The following is a 20164-nucleotide window of genomic DNA, read 5'->3' on the forward strand; positions in this document are numbered from 1 at the left end:
GAGTGCCCCTGGAGCTTTGTATAAATAAATTTAAAGGGAGATCACTCAGCATGGCTGTCTAGTCGAATTCAGTTGCTTGGGTGTAGGTATAGAGTCGGCAGAAAAAAACAGATTTAACCAGGCTGAAGTTTTTTGGGGTGAGTACAATGGAGAGAGAAAGGGGCAAGGGTATGGCTATGATGATGGACTATAGAATCTAAGCCCATAAAGGTGAGACACATAGACACAGAAGGTGGGCAATGAAAAGGCAGAGGCTCAGTGGATTGGAGGTCCTTCTGGGGTTGATGAATTATCAAAACTGAAGGACTAGAGGAAGTGGTGGCCAGTGCGTGGGAGGCTTTACACTGAGTTTACCATTAACACAAAGGATTTAGACAGTCACTGAGTTCCTCTGAGAATCCTGACCAAGAGAGGATGGCTGTCTTTCAGAAGTGACTCAGAGTGTTGCTCTGTCTTTGGTTCTTTCCTTGCGATCAAAAGCCAGTGTTAACCAAGAGGCGGATGGATTAATCAGAAAAACAGAACAAAGAGCTATGGAGTCACCCATGTGGGGCTGTCACAGGACCACAACACAGGCAGGATTCGTTCCCAATTTCTAAAACTCTTAAGAAGAAAAGGCTGTTGATCCTGAAGAAGAAAACCGCATCTCTTCTATGTTATATCTGCGCAGTGTATTGTATATCCCTGTAGGAACATACCCACCTGATTCAGTCTGATTGATTTAAAAATACTTCTAGGATAAAATCAGAGAATGTCATGTGAAATTTGTGTCTCCCAGACTAAAGTCGCTGAGCTGAGAAAGCCTTCTGTTTATCCCTTGGGAAAAATCATACATCTTTTTCTCAAAGAGAGAAAAAGAGGCTTTGGGGATAAGGTTTTACTGAGGGCTTTGATTTTTCTTCTTCAAACCAAATTGGAAATTTCATGTTTGTCAGAAGACTTGAAAAACACCCCCGCCCCAATGCAACTATCAACTAGAATATCTGAGTGATTAATTCAGTGCCCTTGAAAATGACAGCCGAGGCCATAAATCTGTCTATCTTTGTCTTTGATCTTTACTGTCATCTCCAGAGAAGCTTATTAATTTTGAAGCCATGAAGAGGTAGGATACAGCTAGGACAAATAAAATCTGTACAAAAATTTCCTTTCATGTTTCACTATTTACATGATTAGGCAAACATAACCTATGAATCCCTTAAAGGAATATTTGTCTTCTAATGCCCTATGCTGAATCTAGAACTGTGCACTGCGCCAGATAAATTTTAATTAATGATAAAGTACTTACCAGAATTATCTGGGGGAGGTGGAGGGAGACAGCAGGTAGTCAGTGAACTAGAATTAGTACTCTCTCTTCTGAGTTAATATAAAACTAAAAATTCTAATCCCAGTATTCTAGACAAATAGAATACCAATAAAACTTTCTGTAAATTACAAAGAGAAAACAAGTAGTCATTACACCTTTTGTGAATCCTGCTGTTATACCCCAAAGGCCTACAGAATAAGGGATTCATTCTTATTATCTCTTTCATATAGAATCAACAAAAATATTTTATGCAAGTTGCTGAAATGACAAGGGCAGAAATCAACCATTATTTATAGCGATACCTTACTGTGTTCAAAAAAGGTGTGTGCATGTGTGAATCTAAATTCTGAGGCAGGTAATAACTTATATTGTACAATGATGTACTTTTTTAAAAGATATTTTACATTCAAGTAAGGATTACATCTTGGAAAAAACTGAAGTTTGACTTGGAAAACCACATTTGGTTTAGTTTCACCCACATCATGTCTCAAAAAAGCCATCTGTTCACCTTTCAGAAAGCTGCCCCTTCTTTGCATGCAGAACAGCAATCAAGTGAAATTAATACAGGCATGAATAAGCAATGCAACCTCACTGCAACACTAACATTTCTGAATGAATCTGTAATCCCTCTTTTTATCTCATAATAACTGATTTTTTTAAGTTCCAATTTTGCTTTCAAAAATTCGTTGAAAATAAAACTACTAAGTGAAGTAAGTCAGAAAGAGAAAAATATCACATATCATTTATATGTGGAATCTAAAATATTACACAAATGAACCTATCTATGAAACAGAAACAGACTCACAGACATAGAGAACAGACTTTTGGTTACCAAGAGGGTGGGGGAGGAATGGACTGGGAATTTGGGATTAGCAGATATAAACTATTATATGTAGAATGGATAAACCACAAGGTCCTATAGTATAGCACAGGGAACTATATTCAATACCCTGTGATAAACCATAATGGAAAAGAATATGAAAAAGAATGTATATATATGTATAACTGAATCACTTTGCTGTATGGCAGAAATTAACACATTGTAAATCAACTACAATAAAATAAAAATTTTTTTAATTCAGTGAAGAGATATAAGAATAATAAAGCAACCCTCTCCCCTACCTTAAGAAACAAAGTATACCCTTTTATGATCTATCTCCCTACCTTTCCCTCTTAAAGGATACCACCATCTTGAATATTGTGTCTATCATCCCAATCTATGTCCCTTTACTTTTATCACATAGGTAGACATCCCTAAACAGCAGTATTGCTTTTGTGTGTATTCGAGCTTCACATAAAATAGTATTAGATCTCTTTAGTATTTTCTGTTAACCAACATTGTTGGATTTGTCTATGGTGTTGCAGGTAAGTCTACTTCACTTATTTTCCCTGCCAAATAGTATTCCATTGATTGGGTATTCCACAATTTATGTGTCCTTTGTACTGTTAATTAGCATTGAATCCCACAGTAAGCATTCTTATAAATGTCTCCTGTACACAGGTAGGTGAGTTCCCCTAACGTGTCATAGTTGAGTTATAGTTTTACCAGATACTGTCCCAAATGGTAGAATCAACTTACTCTTCCATGAGCAGAAGAAAATCCCCCCTTTTTCTACAAGGTCAAAAATATTTGATTGTCAGGCATTTTAAATTTTAACAAAATTATGGGCAGGAAATGGTATCCCGTGGTTTTAATTTCATTGTTTGTTTCCTTGATTACTGGTAACTTGAGCATATTTTATGTGTATATTGATCATTCTTCTGCAAATTACCTATTTAAGTCCTCTGTCCACTTTTTAGTTGGTCTACTTCTTTTTTCTAATTTATATTTAAGAGTTCCTTTTATAGAGAGAAATGCAAATCAAAACAACAATGAGGTACCACCTCACGCCAATTAGAATGGCCATCATTTAAAAGTCTACAAATAACAAATGCTGGAGAGGATGTGGAGGAAAGGAAACCCTGTTACACTGTTGCTGGGAAAGTAAGTTGGTGTAACCACTGTAGAAAACAGTATGAAGTTTCCTCAGAAAACTAAAAATAGAACTACATATGATCCAGCAATCCCACTCCTGGGCATATATCCAGACAAAACTATAATTCAAAAAGACACATACATCCCTATGTTCTCAAAACAGCACTATTCACAACAGCCAAGACACGGAAGCAACCTATATGTCCTTCGACAGATGAATGGATAAATAAGATGTGGTACATATATACAATGGAATACTACTAATCCATAAAAAAGAATGCCGTGTGTGGCAACATGGATGCAACCAGAGATTATCATACTAAGTAAAGTAAGTCAGAAAGAGAAATACCATATGATATCACATATATGTGGAATCTAAAATATGACACAAATGAACCTATCTATGAAACAGAAACAGAATCAGGGATATAGAGAATAGACTGGTGGTTGCCAAGGGGGGAGGGGGGTGGGGGAGGGATGGAGTGGGAGTTTGGGATTAGCAGATGCAAACTTATATAGAAAATGGATAAGCAACAAGGTCCTACTGTAGAGCACAGAGAACTATATTCAATGTCCTGTGATAAACCATAATGGAAAAGAATATGAAAAAGAATGTATGTGTGTGTGTGTATATATATATATATATATATACATATATATATACATACATATATATATATATATATAACTGAATCACTTTGCTATATGGCAGAAATTAACACAACATTGTAATTCAACTATACTTCAATAAAAATTTTAAAAAGTTCCTTATATATTATGGATACCAATACTTTGTTTATATGTGTAATACATCCCCTACTCTGTGGATTGTGTTCACTTTTATTTTATGGGATTTTTTACAGAAGTTTTTTGTTTTAAATGTAGTCAAATTTATTAAACTTTTTCTTTTATGATTTGTACATTTTATATTTTGCTTAAGCAATCCTTGCCTACCCAGAATACATAAATATATTCTTCTGTTTTCTTTTAGAAGTTTTGAAGTATGGGGTTTCACACTTAAGCCTTTAACCCATCTGGTATTGATTTCATTTGTGGTTAAAAGTAAGAACATAATATTTTTTTTTTTCATATAGCTAGCTGTCCCAGCAACATTTATTGAACAGTTGACTTAGTGACAAACCCATCTTCATGGGTCTACAAAATCAGGCCTTTCATAGACCAACCATCTGCACTTGTGTGGGTCTGCTTATGTGCTCTCCATTGTGGACTCTTTGTCTCTCTGTGTAACAATATCACACTTAGACCTTAACGAGTCCCCAACCTTCAAATTTCTTCAAAATTGTCCTGTCTGTTTTGGGCCCTTTGCTCTTCCATGTATGCCATAAAATCAACTTTTTAGGTTTCATGAAAAATCTTAATAGGATGTTTATTGGAATTGCCTTGAATTTGTAGATTTATTCAGGGAGAACTAATGTCTTTATGACACTGAGCTTCCCTAACTACAAACATAATATTCCAAAACACATGGAACATTTAATAAATTTCAACTTATCCTCTCGTGGAGGCCACTCTAATATTTTCTGTATCTTTTCAATTTTAGTATACGTGCTGCAAAAGCAAATACACCACCACCATTTTAGTATCATTATAATGTACATGGAGAGCCAACCAAACCAACAAGCCAAATGTTGTCCTCAAATAACTATCCTCATTATTTTTATGAAACACAAAATTATCACAGAGTCAGGATTATTTAGAATAAATTTCTGAAAAATTATTTCCTGGGCTTGCTGACTCTCTAAGATAAATAATGCCATTCTTTGACCTTTTTTACAGGCCTATTTTCTGTTCCTCAAAACTCTTCAAGTGCCAAGTTCAGGAGAAGTGAGCTGTGTGTTAAAAGTCATGAGATAATTTTTTTTTTTAATTGCACATACACAGTAACTCATGCTTTGCTCACTTGAATAAGACTAGCTTCTTTACTGTGTTTTAATACTATGAAGAGGCAATTTTAAGGCAGGAATTTATCCAATCATTTAACAAAGCTACATTCAGAAAACTGGCAAGCTTTTCCGAACATCTTTTAGAGGGCAAATATTATATTTATTTATGTTCTATTCACCATCTAGCATAATGTGAACATTCTAGTACGATTAATGATAACTGTGATTATAACAGTAATGTATATTCACAGCTGGGTATTGAGAACCACTCTTCTATTTATTGTTCATTATATCATTCAAAAGACAGAGAGTGAAAGCTTTCTATGTGATCTCAGTATACACAGTGCACTTTATGTAAGTTGACTTTAATTTGCATTTGCAAAATAATGAAGCCTTTCCTCATCTTCCCCAAATAGATGCAATTTGCCTGTTCTAAATCTCTAGAAAAATTCAGTTTTGTTTCTTAAAGGTAATTATCAATTTTCCCTGCATTTCTGCTGTTTGTGATACTGTATAATTATCCATGCTATCATATAATATGGCGCTATATTAATGGGGCATCAAGTCACACAGACTTGGGTTTAATCTTGTCTCTTCTGTGTACTGACTGTATGACCTTGGACAAATTACTTGGCTTCTCTAAGTTAGTTTCCTCACCTGTAAAATGAAGAAAATAACCCTGGGCTACATTATAAGGCTGCTGTGAGAATATAGGTAAAGAGTTTAATCTATAGTTTGTGATCAATTATCTATCATTATCAATATTATCATATTGTGTCCTCCCCCCAACTCCACTAAAATCTAAATTGCACCTTTCTAGAAGGCAGAAGCCATAGCTCACCTTCTTTCAGATAGTTGACAATACGGTGAGTGTGTAAGGCACACATAAAGTAATTAATAAAATTTGTTGAATTAAAGATATTTTTCTATCCATTATATTCAAACTAAAAAAAATTCTTCTATGTCTGGTTTCTCAAATTAGTTAATAGGCTACTTAAGGGCAGGTGGAAGTTCAAAAAATAAATGAACAAGCCATACTAAATAAAGTAGTAAATGGATAAGCATATGCTGAATATACATTTAAAATGAAAATCACTGTTCAGCAAGTCCAAAACAAAATATTAAGACATTTTCAGATATAGTTAAAAAGGAAAAAAAGTTTCCATTTTCAGGCAGCTGCCTGAGAAATGTACATAATACTTTTTTAAAACACTTAGTAGACAAAGGTCCAACATCTTTTTAAAAATTCTGGTCCCATCATTTAATGGGTGAAAAATGATTTCCTAATAATAATACAGGAAGCCAATCTAACATCAAGCATTTAAATCTATGAATCTCATCTGAAATATTTAACCCCTTGATAAAGATTATATAACTGGACATAGTTGAAAAATTATGGCATAAAATCTTCAGGACAAAGAGCTTATGAGTAGAAAATCAGTAACAAATACTTCATTATAAATAAAAGGCCATGATAACAATATTACTGTTTGATAGACATACTATATTTTTCTTTCCTACATTTTTGTGTATAGAAAGGTATGGGTGTTTTGCTCCTTTCTAATTTTGCTGGTGGAAGAAACTCAGAAACCAAAGGATAACAACAATCACTGGTAACTAACAAGGACCTACTGTATAGCACAGAGAACTATACTCAATATATTTTTAATAACCTGTAAGGGAAAAGAATCTGAAAAAGTAAATAGTATATATATATATATATATATATATATATATATATATATATATAACTGAAACTAACACAACATTATAAATCAACTATACTTCAATTAAAAAATTAATTTTAAAATGACTGTCTTTATAAAGAAAGATTTTCCTTTTTTTTTTTAAACTAATTATCATGGGGAAAATGGTCCAGGAGAATTAATATTCAAATGCTACCATAAAGTTCAAAAATATTTTTCACAGATGTCATGAGTCAAAGAGAATATGAACTACATTCTATAACTTTATTACAAGTGTGGTTAAGAATCATGAAAATTTATCTACACTAAACACATACCCAGAGGAGTAAGCAGGAAGTTCTTAAAAAAGGAAGCCGTTGACACCATTAATGCACGTCTGCTACTTACAGCCATTAAATGCAACCAGTTTTATCTGCTTTATATTTCAGTCGCCGTATTTACCAAATAACCAGCATTATTCAAGCAAACAGTCTTCTAATTACCACTCCTGATGAATGAGATGAGGTTCCTGGTGATCATCTATCTGTCATGATCATTACCGTATTTAGTATGAAGCTGCAGTTCGGGGATCATCCTGTGGGCCCTCACGGCTTGATCAATCAGTTAAAGGTTCCCAGATCTGTATTTCTGCCTGGATGCTCCATGCCCAAGACCTGTCTCTGTCCTGTCTTGGTAAACAGTGCCATTATCTACTCAGGGGCTTCAAATGTGGGAGCTGTTCTAGAGTCTTCCCTCTCCTATGTCTAATCAGTAAACAGAACCTTTAACTCTTTCTCTTCAAGATCTCACGGCTCAGGCTCCTCTTCTTCATTTCCCCCTATGTTACTGCTCAAGATCAAGCACCCCCCCCCCACTCCATATCTAGATTACGACTGCACTTGCCTCCTAATTTTCATGCCTCCCAGCCTCACCTCCCTCTAACCCCTCCTTTATCACGTCTCTAGAGTAACTGTCCTAAAACTCAAATTTGCTCTTGTCATGGTTCCCTGAATTCACCATCCCCTCTTAAGCCTTGTCACCTATACAAATGCTGAACTCTGTCCTTGTTCTCCATAATGGTAGGCAAATTCTTAAAGAAACAGCTCAAGTTTCAACCATTTCCAGGAAGTTATCTCTGATTACGTTTTCTGTCCCCCACCCAAATTTTCTAGCACTCACACACATGCGCATGTGTGTACACACACACACACACACACACACACACACAGTCCTTATTTAACCACTCCACTGATGTACTCCCATAGCAACTTAGGCATTTATCACTATTATTGGACTCTTTCATCTGTGCATTCTCATTGCTTGGTATATAATAGATGCACAGCAAATGTATTCAGTAAAAGAAAGAATAATCTATTCTAGCTGTCTCTTTGCTCACCCTGCCCCTTCCACTCACTGTTCAACTCACTTCATACTGGCTCGCACCTGTATTAGTCCATTGAAAAAGCTCTCCAAAAGGTAACCAAAAATTTCTGCTAAATTGATTATTATAAAAATCCTTCTCTTGGCTTTCAGCAATGTTGACATTCCCATCTTCTTTAAACACTCCTCTCTTGGCTGTCCTGACACCACATTCTCCTGCCCATGCCTGGGCTCCAGCCCTCTTTTCAGTCCCTAGAGCATACCAAGGTCCCTGCAAGCCAGTCTTTGCATACACAGTTCCCTCAGCCTAGGACACTCCAGTACTCCTAATCTTCTCACACCAACTCTTACTGAAGCTTTAGATCAGCACTTCTCAAACTTTAAGGAACACGTAAATCACCTGGGGATCTTATTAAAATGCAGCGTCTGATGCAGTAGCTCTGGGGTGGGACCCAAGACTCTGCATTTCTAAGAAGCTCCCAGGTGATGCTCAAACAAACCATGGACCACATTTTGAATAGCAAGGTTTTATATCTCAGCTTAAAACAACTTTTTCAGGGAAACTTTCTCTGATTTTGCCTCACCTATACTCCTGACTTAGTCAAATGCCCACAATTCATACTGTCACTGTACTATGTAACTTTCCATGATAGCTTTTGCTTATCATTATAACCCACATTCATCCTCCTCCCTCTCAACCCCCTACTCCTATCTAGTGCCTGGCATGTTCATTTTTGAGAAATGAATGAACAATGTCTACTGAGTCAGCCCCTAACTTAGGCTGAGTCACTTCCCTTCATGATGCTGCACACCAAAGCTTCACTGCCCTGAGCTCAGCTCCTGCAGAAATACAGCTCATCTGTGGTTAGTACTCTGAAAGATTTTCTATTCCTGCCAAGATTCACTCATTTGGGGTCTGCAGAGCTATGGCAGGAGAGTAATTAATTCCATATGTACTCGTTTTGCTACTCTTAACAAGCTGGTTGGCCACAGTCTCCACATACAGTCTACTAGTACTCCAGATTTTCTTGTGCCAGGTATATAAGCAGCAGAGGACAAAAAGCAAATCCTAGTTAATGTGGTCAGATCCAAATCTCCCACCCTGCTGTGAGGACTGGCACCAGGAAGGGTAGAGGCAGGAGGAAAAGACAAAAACTTCCAGTACATTCTGATTTTTTTCCATTCAAAATTCATTGTTTAGCTTCTCATAAAATTCATTTTTCTCTTACATTTAGGAAAATAATTTTGACTAAAAATACTGTAGGAAAAATTATATAAGTTAATGGCTGGATACAACAGCTAGAACATTTGCATGAAATAAGTTGTGATGGGGAATATACTGGAAGAGCTTAATTGCATAAAACACGACAAGCAGAAGCAATGCCACTGCTGCCAAGAGAACTGCCTGGAAAAAGTGCCAAAGTAAAACTAAAAATAAACAAATAAAACATAATTTGAGATAAACCCCAGGAATGTCATTTCGCTTGACTAATAAATACATGAAAATAATCATAGCACATAGTAACAGAAATAACAAGATCCTAATGCTTGATTAAAATATTAATCATATAATACCTTAGGGAAAACTATTGCTCTCTAAATAAAAAGTTTCAAATACATTTCAGGGAAGAGATAATTTATTTTTAAATAGAAAAATTTTTTTCTCAATTCTGTTTCATAAACCTATCAGTAAACTCAATTTAAAAAATGGTGATATTTTAAAAAACATATTATTTGTTTAAAATTTTTCATGTCATTTAATTGTATATCAGAAAGACGTTGTTTTCCCTGAGTTGGGAGGAAGAGGGTGAGACTCTGATAGATTAGTGCCCAAAATGTAAAACAGCCATAGTTTTATGGCATTTATAATTCATAGAACACATATAAACGATTTCTTGAAAAAGAACAAAGTTTTTAAATAGTGTTAACAGCTTGAATTTTTTTTCAGTAATTTTACTGTGTACTGAATTTTACAGAAAGTACACATTTTCTAAAAGTACAAATCTGGGAGAGTGCATTTCTTAGTCAAATTCTTCAAAATTTCAACTGATTTTCCAAAGCACACAACTGTCTTCACTTTATCTTAAAATAATGCATTTCCAGTTCTGTTTAAAACAAGTAATTATTTATCAACATGTAATTAAAATTTCATTAGATGATTAATTATTATCCCTAAAATGCGTTGTTTCTGAATTTAGAATAACATTTACTCTGGTACTTTGCCTGATGCTAGATGTTATTTAAAATGAATTTAGTTTACACAATATCAACCTTAGAGAATGGACAAAATGGGACACAGATTCATTCAACTGAACATGTAGCTTCAAACAGAAGAATTTTCCAAGTGAATTACAAAATGTCTTTTAAAGTTTCACCTATGGGAACAAGGTGTACTATTACTGTAACACTGTAATTATGGATTTGGGCATGCTTTCAAGCCTAGCCCGTAAGATTTCCAGCCCAATAAACAGAATATTTACCAAGAAAACATAGCTCTGCTTAAAAATAAAAGTCAATGGAAAATAGGATTCACTTCATAAAATTCACACTGTAACCAAATCTGATGGAAACTGACTATCACCTATTCCACAAAGGAAATAATATCTGCACATACCAGAACGAATAACAATAACACCACCAAAGAAACCTTATGCACACAAAATTCTTGCCACAAAGAATACTCTTTCTTAAAAAAAAAAAAAAAAAAAAAAGAACAAACAAAAAAATGAAAATAAGTGACAGGGTGAGGTTGGGGACCTGGGAAGAGCAGTAAAAGAAAAGTAACTACAAAGCCCTACCAAGGAGGTAAAGCCCTACCAAGGAGGTAAAGCCCATGCTCACTTTTTGTCAACTGTCATAGTGATGTTCTATATAGCAATTCTTCTACTGACCCAGAATCAAATTCAGAATCATACACATGTACTTAGTTGTTGTTAAACATGGCATGGCTATATAATATTCCATCACTTGATATACTATAGTTTTATTTAACTAATACTCTCTTAAAGGATTTGACTTGTGTCAATTTGTTGTTATAAGTAATGCTGAAATAAACATCCTTGAATACAAGTCTTTTTCTGTACTTCTATTTCTTTAGGATGGTTTAGGATCTTTAAGATGATCATTCAGGATCCAGCAGGAAAACAGAAACCACAACAGTTATTTTAGCAGAGAGAATTTAATATAGGGAGCTGGTTAAAAAGGTTTGGAAGTCTGCAAAGGCTAAAAGGGATCACAGAGGTGAGAAGAAATAGTAAATGCATGAAGCAACTAACTCTCTAGGGCTGAAGGAACAAAGGAAAGAAGTTGGTTTGTTAGAAACTTAGACACTTAGAGGCCCCTCACTGAGTTGAGATGGTTTGTTCATAGGAGGGAAGAGGAATGTTCATTAAAAAGACATTCTGAAAGGAAGAGGAAATGCCTGGCATTCCTTCCCCATCTCCCCTTCAACTAAAAACAAACAACATGTAACTCTTATGTGCTTCAGTAAACTAATCCAAACAAATACATGAAAAGTAAAGGAATTTTGCCACCATAAATGCTGAAACCCACCAAAATTCTGTAGTGATCTGGAAAGCAATTTAAAAAGAACATATGATATAAAAACTGGGCTTTACAGTGGCCATCACTATCTCAAGTAAAGGAAAAAGAAAACACGTAGGAATTAGGGGAAGAAAATTATACCGGAACATTCTTCAGTTGTAAAAGTCATTCCAAGTCAGTCTCAATTTTTAAATGACAGGGGTGGGTGGATTGGCTGGTTTGAAGCAGCAGAGTGTTCTGTATGCTCGAGGATGTATGATCGTGCACACAGTATGTTATCTTCTACTGATGCCTGTTTCCGAAAGTAAAAGCAAGGAGACTGAAAGACACAGATGGAACTAGGCAAGAACCAGCACTGGGCATCAGCAGCCAGTTCACTCAGATTATGAGGATTTTAATCTCTCTGAAGTCCTAATAGAGTTTACATAACCTGACTTCATAAAGCACAAAGAACTGACTGAAAAATTCATCTCAGCAGACTTGCTGACCACTTCCACCAAACAGTTAGCTGTCAGGTGGCTAAATAAAGGAGCAAAGCCAACTAGCTTCACTGTATAAGCAGCACCCAATTACTCAAAACCAGATGGGTGTAATGTACAGAACAGCTGAAAGCGAAGCTCGCTATCTTCCAGGCAACCCTGACAGACCTGCCAATGGCATTTAGCTCCATAGTAAACCATCCTCCAGGTCAGCAGGAAGCTCATTATGGGCTGACAGTCCAGGAGACAAGCACTTTGCAGAATGCTCCCCTAGTAATTTCCTGTGTGAAAAGCTCACTGCTGTTCCTGCATTCCTCAGGGTGCATTTCTTCTCATCTCTGAGGATGTTGCTCTTCCACAGGAAGAGGAAGGAACCAGTTGTTACTGGATGTGTGGGCTGAGGCTGTCGGGCATTTTCGGCACGCCTCAGTCTCAACTGTGGGAACTGGGGATGCGGCTTAGATTCCCAGGCCTGCGACAGTCTGGATGACTGCAGCAGTTTAGAAATACAGTAGCTCAGGAAGTTGGAAGGCAGAAATAATACCTGGAACGTCAACACCTCCAGTTCCCAGAAAGGTGCTAATTTTCTAAAGGAAATTAAAAAACGTATTTACTCTGTTGGGCTCCCAAATAGCACGTTTTATAAAATCCTTTTGTAGAGTTCTCTCTCTCTTTATATTTCATAAAGAAAAGTTTAAGTCCTAAATCACTTTTGTCAACAGGTTATAAAGACCAGTTTCACTACATAAATTTTTAACTAGGACTATGCTTAAAAATTTACTTAGTATAAAATTTTTGATAAAAGGAAACACTCATTAATGTAAGCTTTCTTTCTCGGTGACCTTGAAACTTAAAGGGAATGAAGCTCAAATTAGTAAGTCATTAAGGATAGTTAAATCAAACATTTGGGACTTATGATTATTATGATTTTTATCAAAAAGTATATTTTATTTGGAGGAAAAAAGAAACCCTCTGACCCACACTATTACTCTCTTTTTACAGTGGTACTATCTTAGTAAATCAGCTTTAAAAAAAAAGCCACGTTCCTTTAACAGACTAAAAGTTTTAGTTGCTTGTTTTTTTTTTCTATGATCCCCCAAACACATTTTTTTTAAAGGTCAGCTATCACATTCACAACTGTTGGTAGGTCTTATAACATATAGGTCATGATGTACTTCTAAAGCAAGGATGCAACTAATTTGGAAATCGTCTCTTCCTCTCTAATGTTTTCTCTATCTCTAAAATAACTTGTATCTGAAAAAACCATAAATGTGTTTTCTATTCTAAAGGGTGAGAGATTTGTGGAAGTGTATTTTTGCTTATTTACTTCTGTTAGTTTTATCATGTATGTCTTACTTTTAAAATGCTTTGACAATTTAATTACTTTATTTCTTTCAATTTCAAAGGGTGATGTTTTAAAATTATTTCTCAGCCCTGATAAGAATTCATCTTTTACTCCTACTAAGCATCTTAACTTTTTGAGACACTGGATTATTAACTTTCTGAGACACTGGATTAAAAAAAAAAAAATTACCGTATCTCACTTGACATATTCACTATCATTTGAAATTTAGACTAAATGTCTTTTAATAAAATGAGGATAAATTGTGGAAAGCACCTCTGTGTACAGTCCATAGGCGGATTTTACAAATGCCTATGTTCATTTTCTTTCAAACACTTAGAGTGGGAGCAGGAGAAAAATACCCAGGGCCACTGAACTGATGCCTAAAGATACCATAAACTTGTCTGTTTCCTAAAGCTTAGCAAGCAACAACAAAGTTACAAACATATCTAGTTTCAGAAATCATATGCCCCGAATTTACAAATCAAATGCTACCTTATAAACTGTTGCAAAGTTTAAACACTTAAAAAAGAATTTCACCTACCTCCAAATTTAGAAGCTGTTTATATGTAAATGCAGGAATGTTAGCATACAGAAAAGCAGTGTAAGCAGGAGGTTTGCGCAACATGATGTTTATTGATTTTCCTGTAAAGGTAAATGAGGTATCTGGGGACAATACATCACATATTGCCATTTTACACTTTCAAGTTACAAATTTTAGTTTTGAACATTTAGGTTTGCATACACTGTGTTCTTTCAAGTAAGTCTTTCCAAATCTTTGCTTACATAAGCAGTTAGGAACTGGAATAGCTCTGAACTGGTTACGCAATGTTGTCTAGTAACCAGGACGAACTGTTGCCACAACAACCATGGAGATATCCTCTCTGTAGCTGTAAGTTTACTCTTTGTATGTCCTTTTATTTTATCAATATATCAATATTTTTCGGAGAGTATATATCATATGACAATCTCCATGAAAGTGGATAACTTTTTTCTTCCTAAAAATAGGCTGATGCGACAGCCTTTCCAAAAGGGAAACCAATAAACCTTGCTGAAAAATGCAAACCTAAAGGACACCTAGGAAGGACTATGTTTTACCACTGTGCTTCTCAGAGTCACAGAAACAGCACAGCATCTCTTGCTTTGATTCAGCTGATCACTTCCCTAATCCCAGAAAAGAAGATAGGAAAATCACAAATCTTTTTTTCTCTCAGCAACCCCTCTGGCAAAATGATGCTGAGCCAGGAGATAAGCTTGGCCAGCCTGAGATTACTCAGGGCTGCGCCTTACTACCCCGGGGGGAAAGGAGACAGGGAATCCCACAGTGGACATCCAGTCCATCAGGAAATCCTCTTGGCTCCACCTTCAAAATACATCCAGAATCAGATCACTTAACACCACCTCCTCTGCTACCACCCTGGATCAAGCCACTTCTGCCTCCTGTCTCATGATTTCATTAGCTTCCGAACTGGTCTCTTTGCTCTCCTCCACCATCACCCCCAGCTGATTCTCAACACAGTAGCCAGAGTGAACCTGTTAAAACACTCATCAGATTATGCCCCTTTCTCTGCAGGAAACCCTCCAGTGGCTCCTCCTCACTCCCAATCTGGCCTTCCAGCACTGCTCCCATGGCCTGGAGTACCTCCCCAGATATTCATCTAACTTGTTCACGTCATTCCTTCAGTTCCTTCCACAAATGTCACCTTTCACATGACTCTTGTCCTGGCCATACTATCTAAATGCACCCTTCTTCCTACCTAACTTCGGTGCTATTTACACCTTTGCATTGTTTCTGTCTACTATACTATATGGTCTACTTTTTTTAAATCTGTGAATTGCTTGTCTCCTCCTCTAGAATATACAATGTAGGCTTCTCTGGGGCAGGTATTTTTTGTTACTCAAGAAGAATTGATTGAGAGCTAAAAATGTGTGTGAGTATGTATGCGCCCAGCATCCTACCACATCTGCTATCCATTGAGTTAGGCAACGCAGAGACTCCAGATTAGACGGCTGCACTTTCATTACCATGGTACGTATTGTATTTTCAATTACTTCTAAGGCATCTACTTATACCTTGCTTTCCCCACCTGGAATGTCTCTATCAAAATCCTACCCATCTTCGGTCAGGTCAAGAACTGGGCAAATGTTTTCTTCTAGAGAAGTCTTCTAGTTTCCTCTAGCCCATTCACGACCTTTTCTGAATCCTTCTGTTAACAACCTTTCATTTGACAATCATATACCCTTGGCATCTAGTATATTGAAACTGCCACTTACTTCTTACACTGTTATTTCTCTCTGGCTCGGCTGTTAAGTTTCTTGAGGTGAGGCGGCCAGCTTGACATCCTGCCTTCAGTATATCATAGGATGCCTCCATGCAGTGTGGTATAAATATTTGACTGATGGAGCAAGAAAAGGCTGTAGACCTTGATTTTCTTCTGTGATATAACTGCAGATTCTCAGTTTATTGTGAATAATTAATTTAACCTGAAAACTGTCCCTAATTCTAAAGAAAGGCATCAATATTACATTCATACTCTACACAGCTGCCAGAGTGAAGGAAGGCAAGGACACTCTTTGAGTTCTCTGAGTCCAGTGTTTTGAGTCAATCAGAGTAATACTAGCAAGATCATCAATTTCATTGTGTTCATTTGTTGGACAAATAGTAATAAAATACATCAAAACCTAGGAATATAGTTTACCTAAAAATAACAATTTTAATAATCCTAGAGTTTTTAAATAAATTCTGTTTAGTTAGTATTAAAAAACAAAACAAAACAAAAAACACCACTTTATATTAGGACACAGAAGAGAAATTACTGTCCTATTTGCCTTTGCGGGGAGAGGAGCTGAGGACGTAGCCGCACCCCATGTGCTGATGCTAAATGCCTTGTACAATTCTGATGACAAAACCTTGGTCTATTTCTAATAGAATAAATGAAAACAGTAAAAGACTCAATGGGACTCTTGAACTAAATAATCTTTAGAAGATCAGCAAATAACAAGAGACAACATAATTGGAACAAGATTCAGAAATTTGAGATCAACATTTTTAAACTATGTCTATGTGACAGCCAGTATACCCCTTTACAGAAACTTTTTTTTTTTACAACAAAGCTTTAAAAATGCAGATTGGGAACAGCTTATTTTGATCCTGAAATATTGTATCAAATTTCCTGCCTGGCATTAGAGACACAAGTGCAAGCCACAAAGATACCAACTGTTACACTGTATGCCATAATTCCTTCTCTGTTGTAAGAAGGCATCAGAGCATAGATATCAATACACTTAGATCTAGAAATCATCCTGAATGTAATATTAAATCAAGTCAAAACAGGAACAGAAGCCAACTATTTCTTACACCATAAAAAACCTGCTTTTATCCTGCTAAGAAATTTCACAAATTAAGGTTTAAAGAGTAATCTTTTTACATCTCATCTTGATGAAAATGAATTTCTAAAGAAACTTTCTTCCAGTCTGCAAAAACCAAACAAACAAATCCCCAAAATAAACAGTAACCACAATAACAAAAACCAAAACCACCTGTAAATACTGCTTTTTTTTTTTTTTGCTTCCAATACTTCTCTGTTTTTTCATTATAATTACATGCAAAGTTCACACCACAATAGTGCTTCATGCCAGAATAGAAACAAATCTCCTTTACATTTATGTTTGATTTGTTGTGCAGAAGCAAAAGAAAAGCAGCCAATACAGAGGAGATGACAGATTAAGAATTACCACTAGATTAATGGAAAGGCAAACAATTACCGTGATTGCGCTTTAGTTTTCTAACCACTTATTTACCAATGAGCTAAAAGAAAGACACATACATTGAAAATTTAAAGGAAAGCTCTTTAAAGATACTCTTTATAAAAATCTAAATGCTTCATGAATATCTGTCTTCAGAAAATGTGTTAGTAAAATAAATAAAATCAGGAGTCCTTATGTCTTGCCAGGAGGCAAGCAGCTATCTTCCAGATTGTAAAAAAATCTATCTAAGTGGGACATCATTAGCCTAATTCCAAACCAATTTATAGCAAACAAGTTTTTGTTTTCTTGTTTGTTTTATTTTTATGTAGCATCAAGCACACAACTCAAAGTAACAGTGGAGTCTTCCTTCTAATGCTTATGTGTGGGGCTGAACCATGGGAAATCACTGATACGGATTAGATCGTTTTTGCCTACAAAATGGCAATATCATATAATTCAGTCTAATAGTATCCCTTATGTGGGTAATAACTGTACTCTTCAGTCTTATTATTCTGCTTTGTAACACAACTGCAAATGTGTCACATGTTTATTATAAAAATTGTCTTCCCTGTAGAGAACAGACTTGTGGTTGCCAAGGGGGAGGGGGGGAATGGACTGAGAGTTTGGGGTTAGCAGATGCAAACTATTACATATAGAATGGATACACAACAAGGTCCTACTATATAGCACAGGGAACTATATTCAATATCCTGAGATAAACCATAGTGGAAAAGAATATGAAAAAGAATTATATATATGTATAACTGAATTACTTTGCTGTACAGCAGACATTAACACAACATTGTAAATCAACTATACTTCAATTAAAAAAAAAAAAAAAGAATTGTCTTTTTGTCCCACGTACCCTGTATTCCCGAGTTAGGGTCCTATAAAGTAGACACTTGACTTTGGCACTTCTACATTACCATCCAGGGACAGACACCCTGCTATTGCTTGCTAGGTGGTACTTATGCCCACCTCCATAGCACACTACTGAGAACACCTGGATTCCTCAGGTCATGAGGTTTTGCAAATTTCGAAGGGTACTGGCAGGGAGAGTGAGTCTCAAAGCTCTGATCAAAGATTTTTGATGATCTCTGATATCTTCTAGGCCAGAAACACCCAATTTTAGTCTACCAACTACCTCACAAGAAGGCAGCACATCTCAAAAACCACCTATCTTTTGCTCCTCTCACTAGTGGGGCAAAAACCCAACTCACCAGAATTTGTAAATTTCAACAGTGAGACTTTTGAGTAATTCATTGAACGTAAGTATTGAGCACCTACTATAAGCTAAGCACTGTGGCAAGAATTTGATGTCTAGTTAATTTTTAATGTCATAAGTAAGTTATTAATGCAGCAATGTTTGTAGTGTTATTTTATAAACATGAACATTGTAAGAGACCAGACCACAGATCCACTTAAGGTCCTAGCTGTCACCAACAATTCTTGGACCTCTCTTTGACAATCAGCCCCTGCGTTGACCCTCCAGATGATTTCCTGTCTCTGGAACTTCTCATGAGTGATCTAGGAGTCTTCTCTGCATGGATTAACACTGAAAAGACCCTGTAACAAGCAGACTACTTTCTGACACAGCATAGACTCAAGATAGACTAGTTCTCTGCAGAATTCCTCTACAATAAATACAATTCTTGAGATCTACTGGAGAGTTTGTAATGTCAAGTGTTTTTCTTGTTTGTTTTCTTTTTTGGCCACGTATTAATAATTTACCCAAAATATTTAACTATACTGACATCATCACAGTAGTGTCACCAAAGATCATGCCATTCCTCCCATTTGTTCTTTTTTTTTTTTTAATTAATAAATTAATTAATTTGGCTGTGTTGGGTCTTCGTTGCTGCATGAGGGCTTTCTCTAGTTGTGGTGAGCAGGGGCTGCTCTTCATTGCGGTGCATGGGCTTCTCGTTGTGGTGGCTTCTCTTGTTGCGGAGCATGGGCCCTAGGCACGTGGGCTTCAGTAGTTGTGACATGCAGGCTCAGTAGTTGTGGCTCACGGGCTCTAGAGTGCAGGCTCAGTAGTTGTGGCGCATGGGCTTAGTTGCTCCACAGCACGTGGGATCTTCCCGGACTAGGGCTCAAACCCGTGTCCCCTGCTTTGGCAGGCGGATTCTTTTTTTTTTTTTTTTTTTTTTTAGATTTTTTAAAGAAAATTTTATTTATGGCTGTGTTGGGTCTTCGTTTCTGTGCGAGGGCTTGTTTCTGTGCAAGGGCTTTTTCTAGTTGTGGCAAGCGGGGGCCACTCTTCATAGCGGTGCGCGGGCCTCTCACTATCGTGGCATCTCTTGTTGTGGAGCACAGGCTCCAGACACGCAGGCTCAGTAATTGTGGCTCACGGGCCCAGTTGCTCCGTGGCATGTGGGATCTTCCCAGACCAGGGCTCGAACCCGTGTCCCCTGCATTGGCAGGCAGATTCTCAACCACTGCGCCACCAGGGAAGCCCGGCAGGCAGATTCTTAACCACTGCACCACCAGGGAAGTCCCCCCATTCGTTCTTATTACTAGTTTTGCCCTGACTAGCAGAATTGATGGCAGAAGTAATCTGCTTTGCAAAGATTAAGCAGACTCAAATTGAAATGCTAAAACTCTCAATTTTTGAAGTCTTTGGATACATTTAGTAAATAAATTATATGTATGCAATTTTTTAAAACAAAATTGCAAGTGTTAGAAATACTTCTTAATTTCTGGATTATCCATCAAGAGAGACGAACAAAGGGAAATGATTGCTTTTCTTACACCTTCTAAGGAGACTAGACGTAAGTTTAGCCTCTGAAAGGCAATTACCAAA

General features: G+C 36.5%; 1 protein-coding gene across 4 annotated transcripts in view; it reads right to left on the reverse strand.

Annotated features, from left to right (window-relative positions):
• POC1B (POC1 centriolar protein B) overlaps positions 1 to 20164 on the reverse strand; it is a 147748-nt gene that overhangs the window by 60296 nt on the left and 67288 nt on the right. The window contains exon 11 of one of the 4 annotated variants that reach the window (XM_082351814.1): positions 544 to 627. The exons of the other annotated variants lie outside the window; for them this stretch is intronic. Within the exon in view, the coding sequence (XP_082207940.1) occupies positions 544 to 627 (84 nt within the window). The remainder of the gene's footprint in view (positions 1 to 543; positions 628 to 20164) is intronic. 4 annotated transcript variants of the gene reach the window in all.

Source organism: Balaenoptera borealis (genome assembly GCF_965194805.1).
Source record: "Balaenoptera borealis genome assembly, chromosome: 13".
Classification (NCBI taxonomy): domain Eukaryota; kingdom Metazoa; phylum Chordata; class Mammalia; order Artiodactyla; family Balaenopteridae; genus Balaenoptera; species Balaenoptera borealis.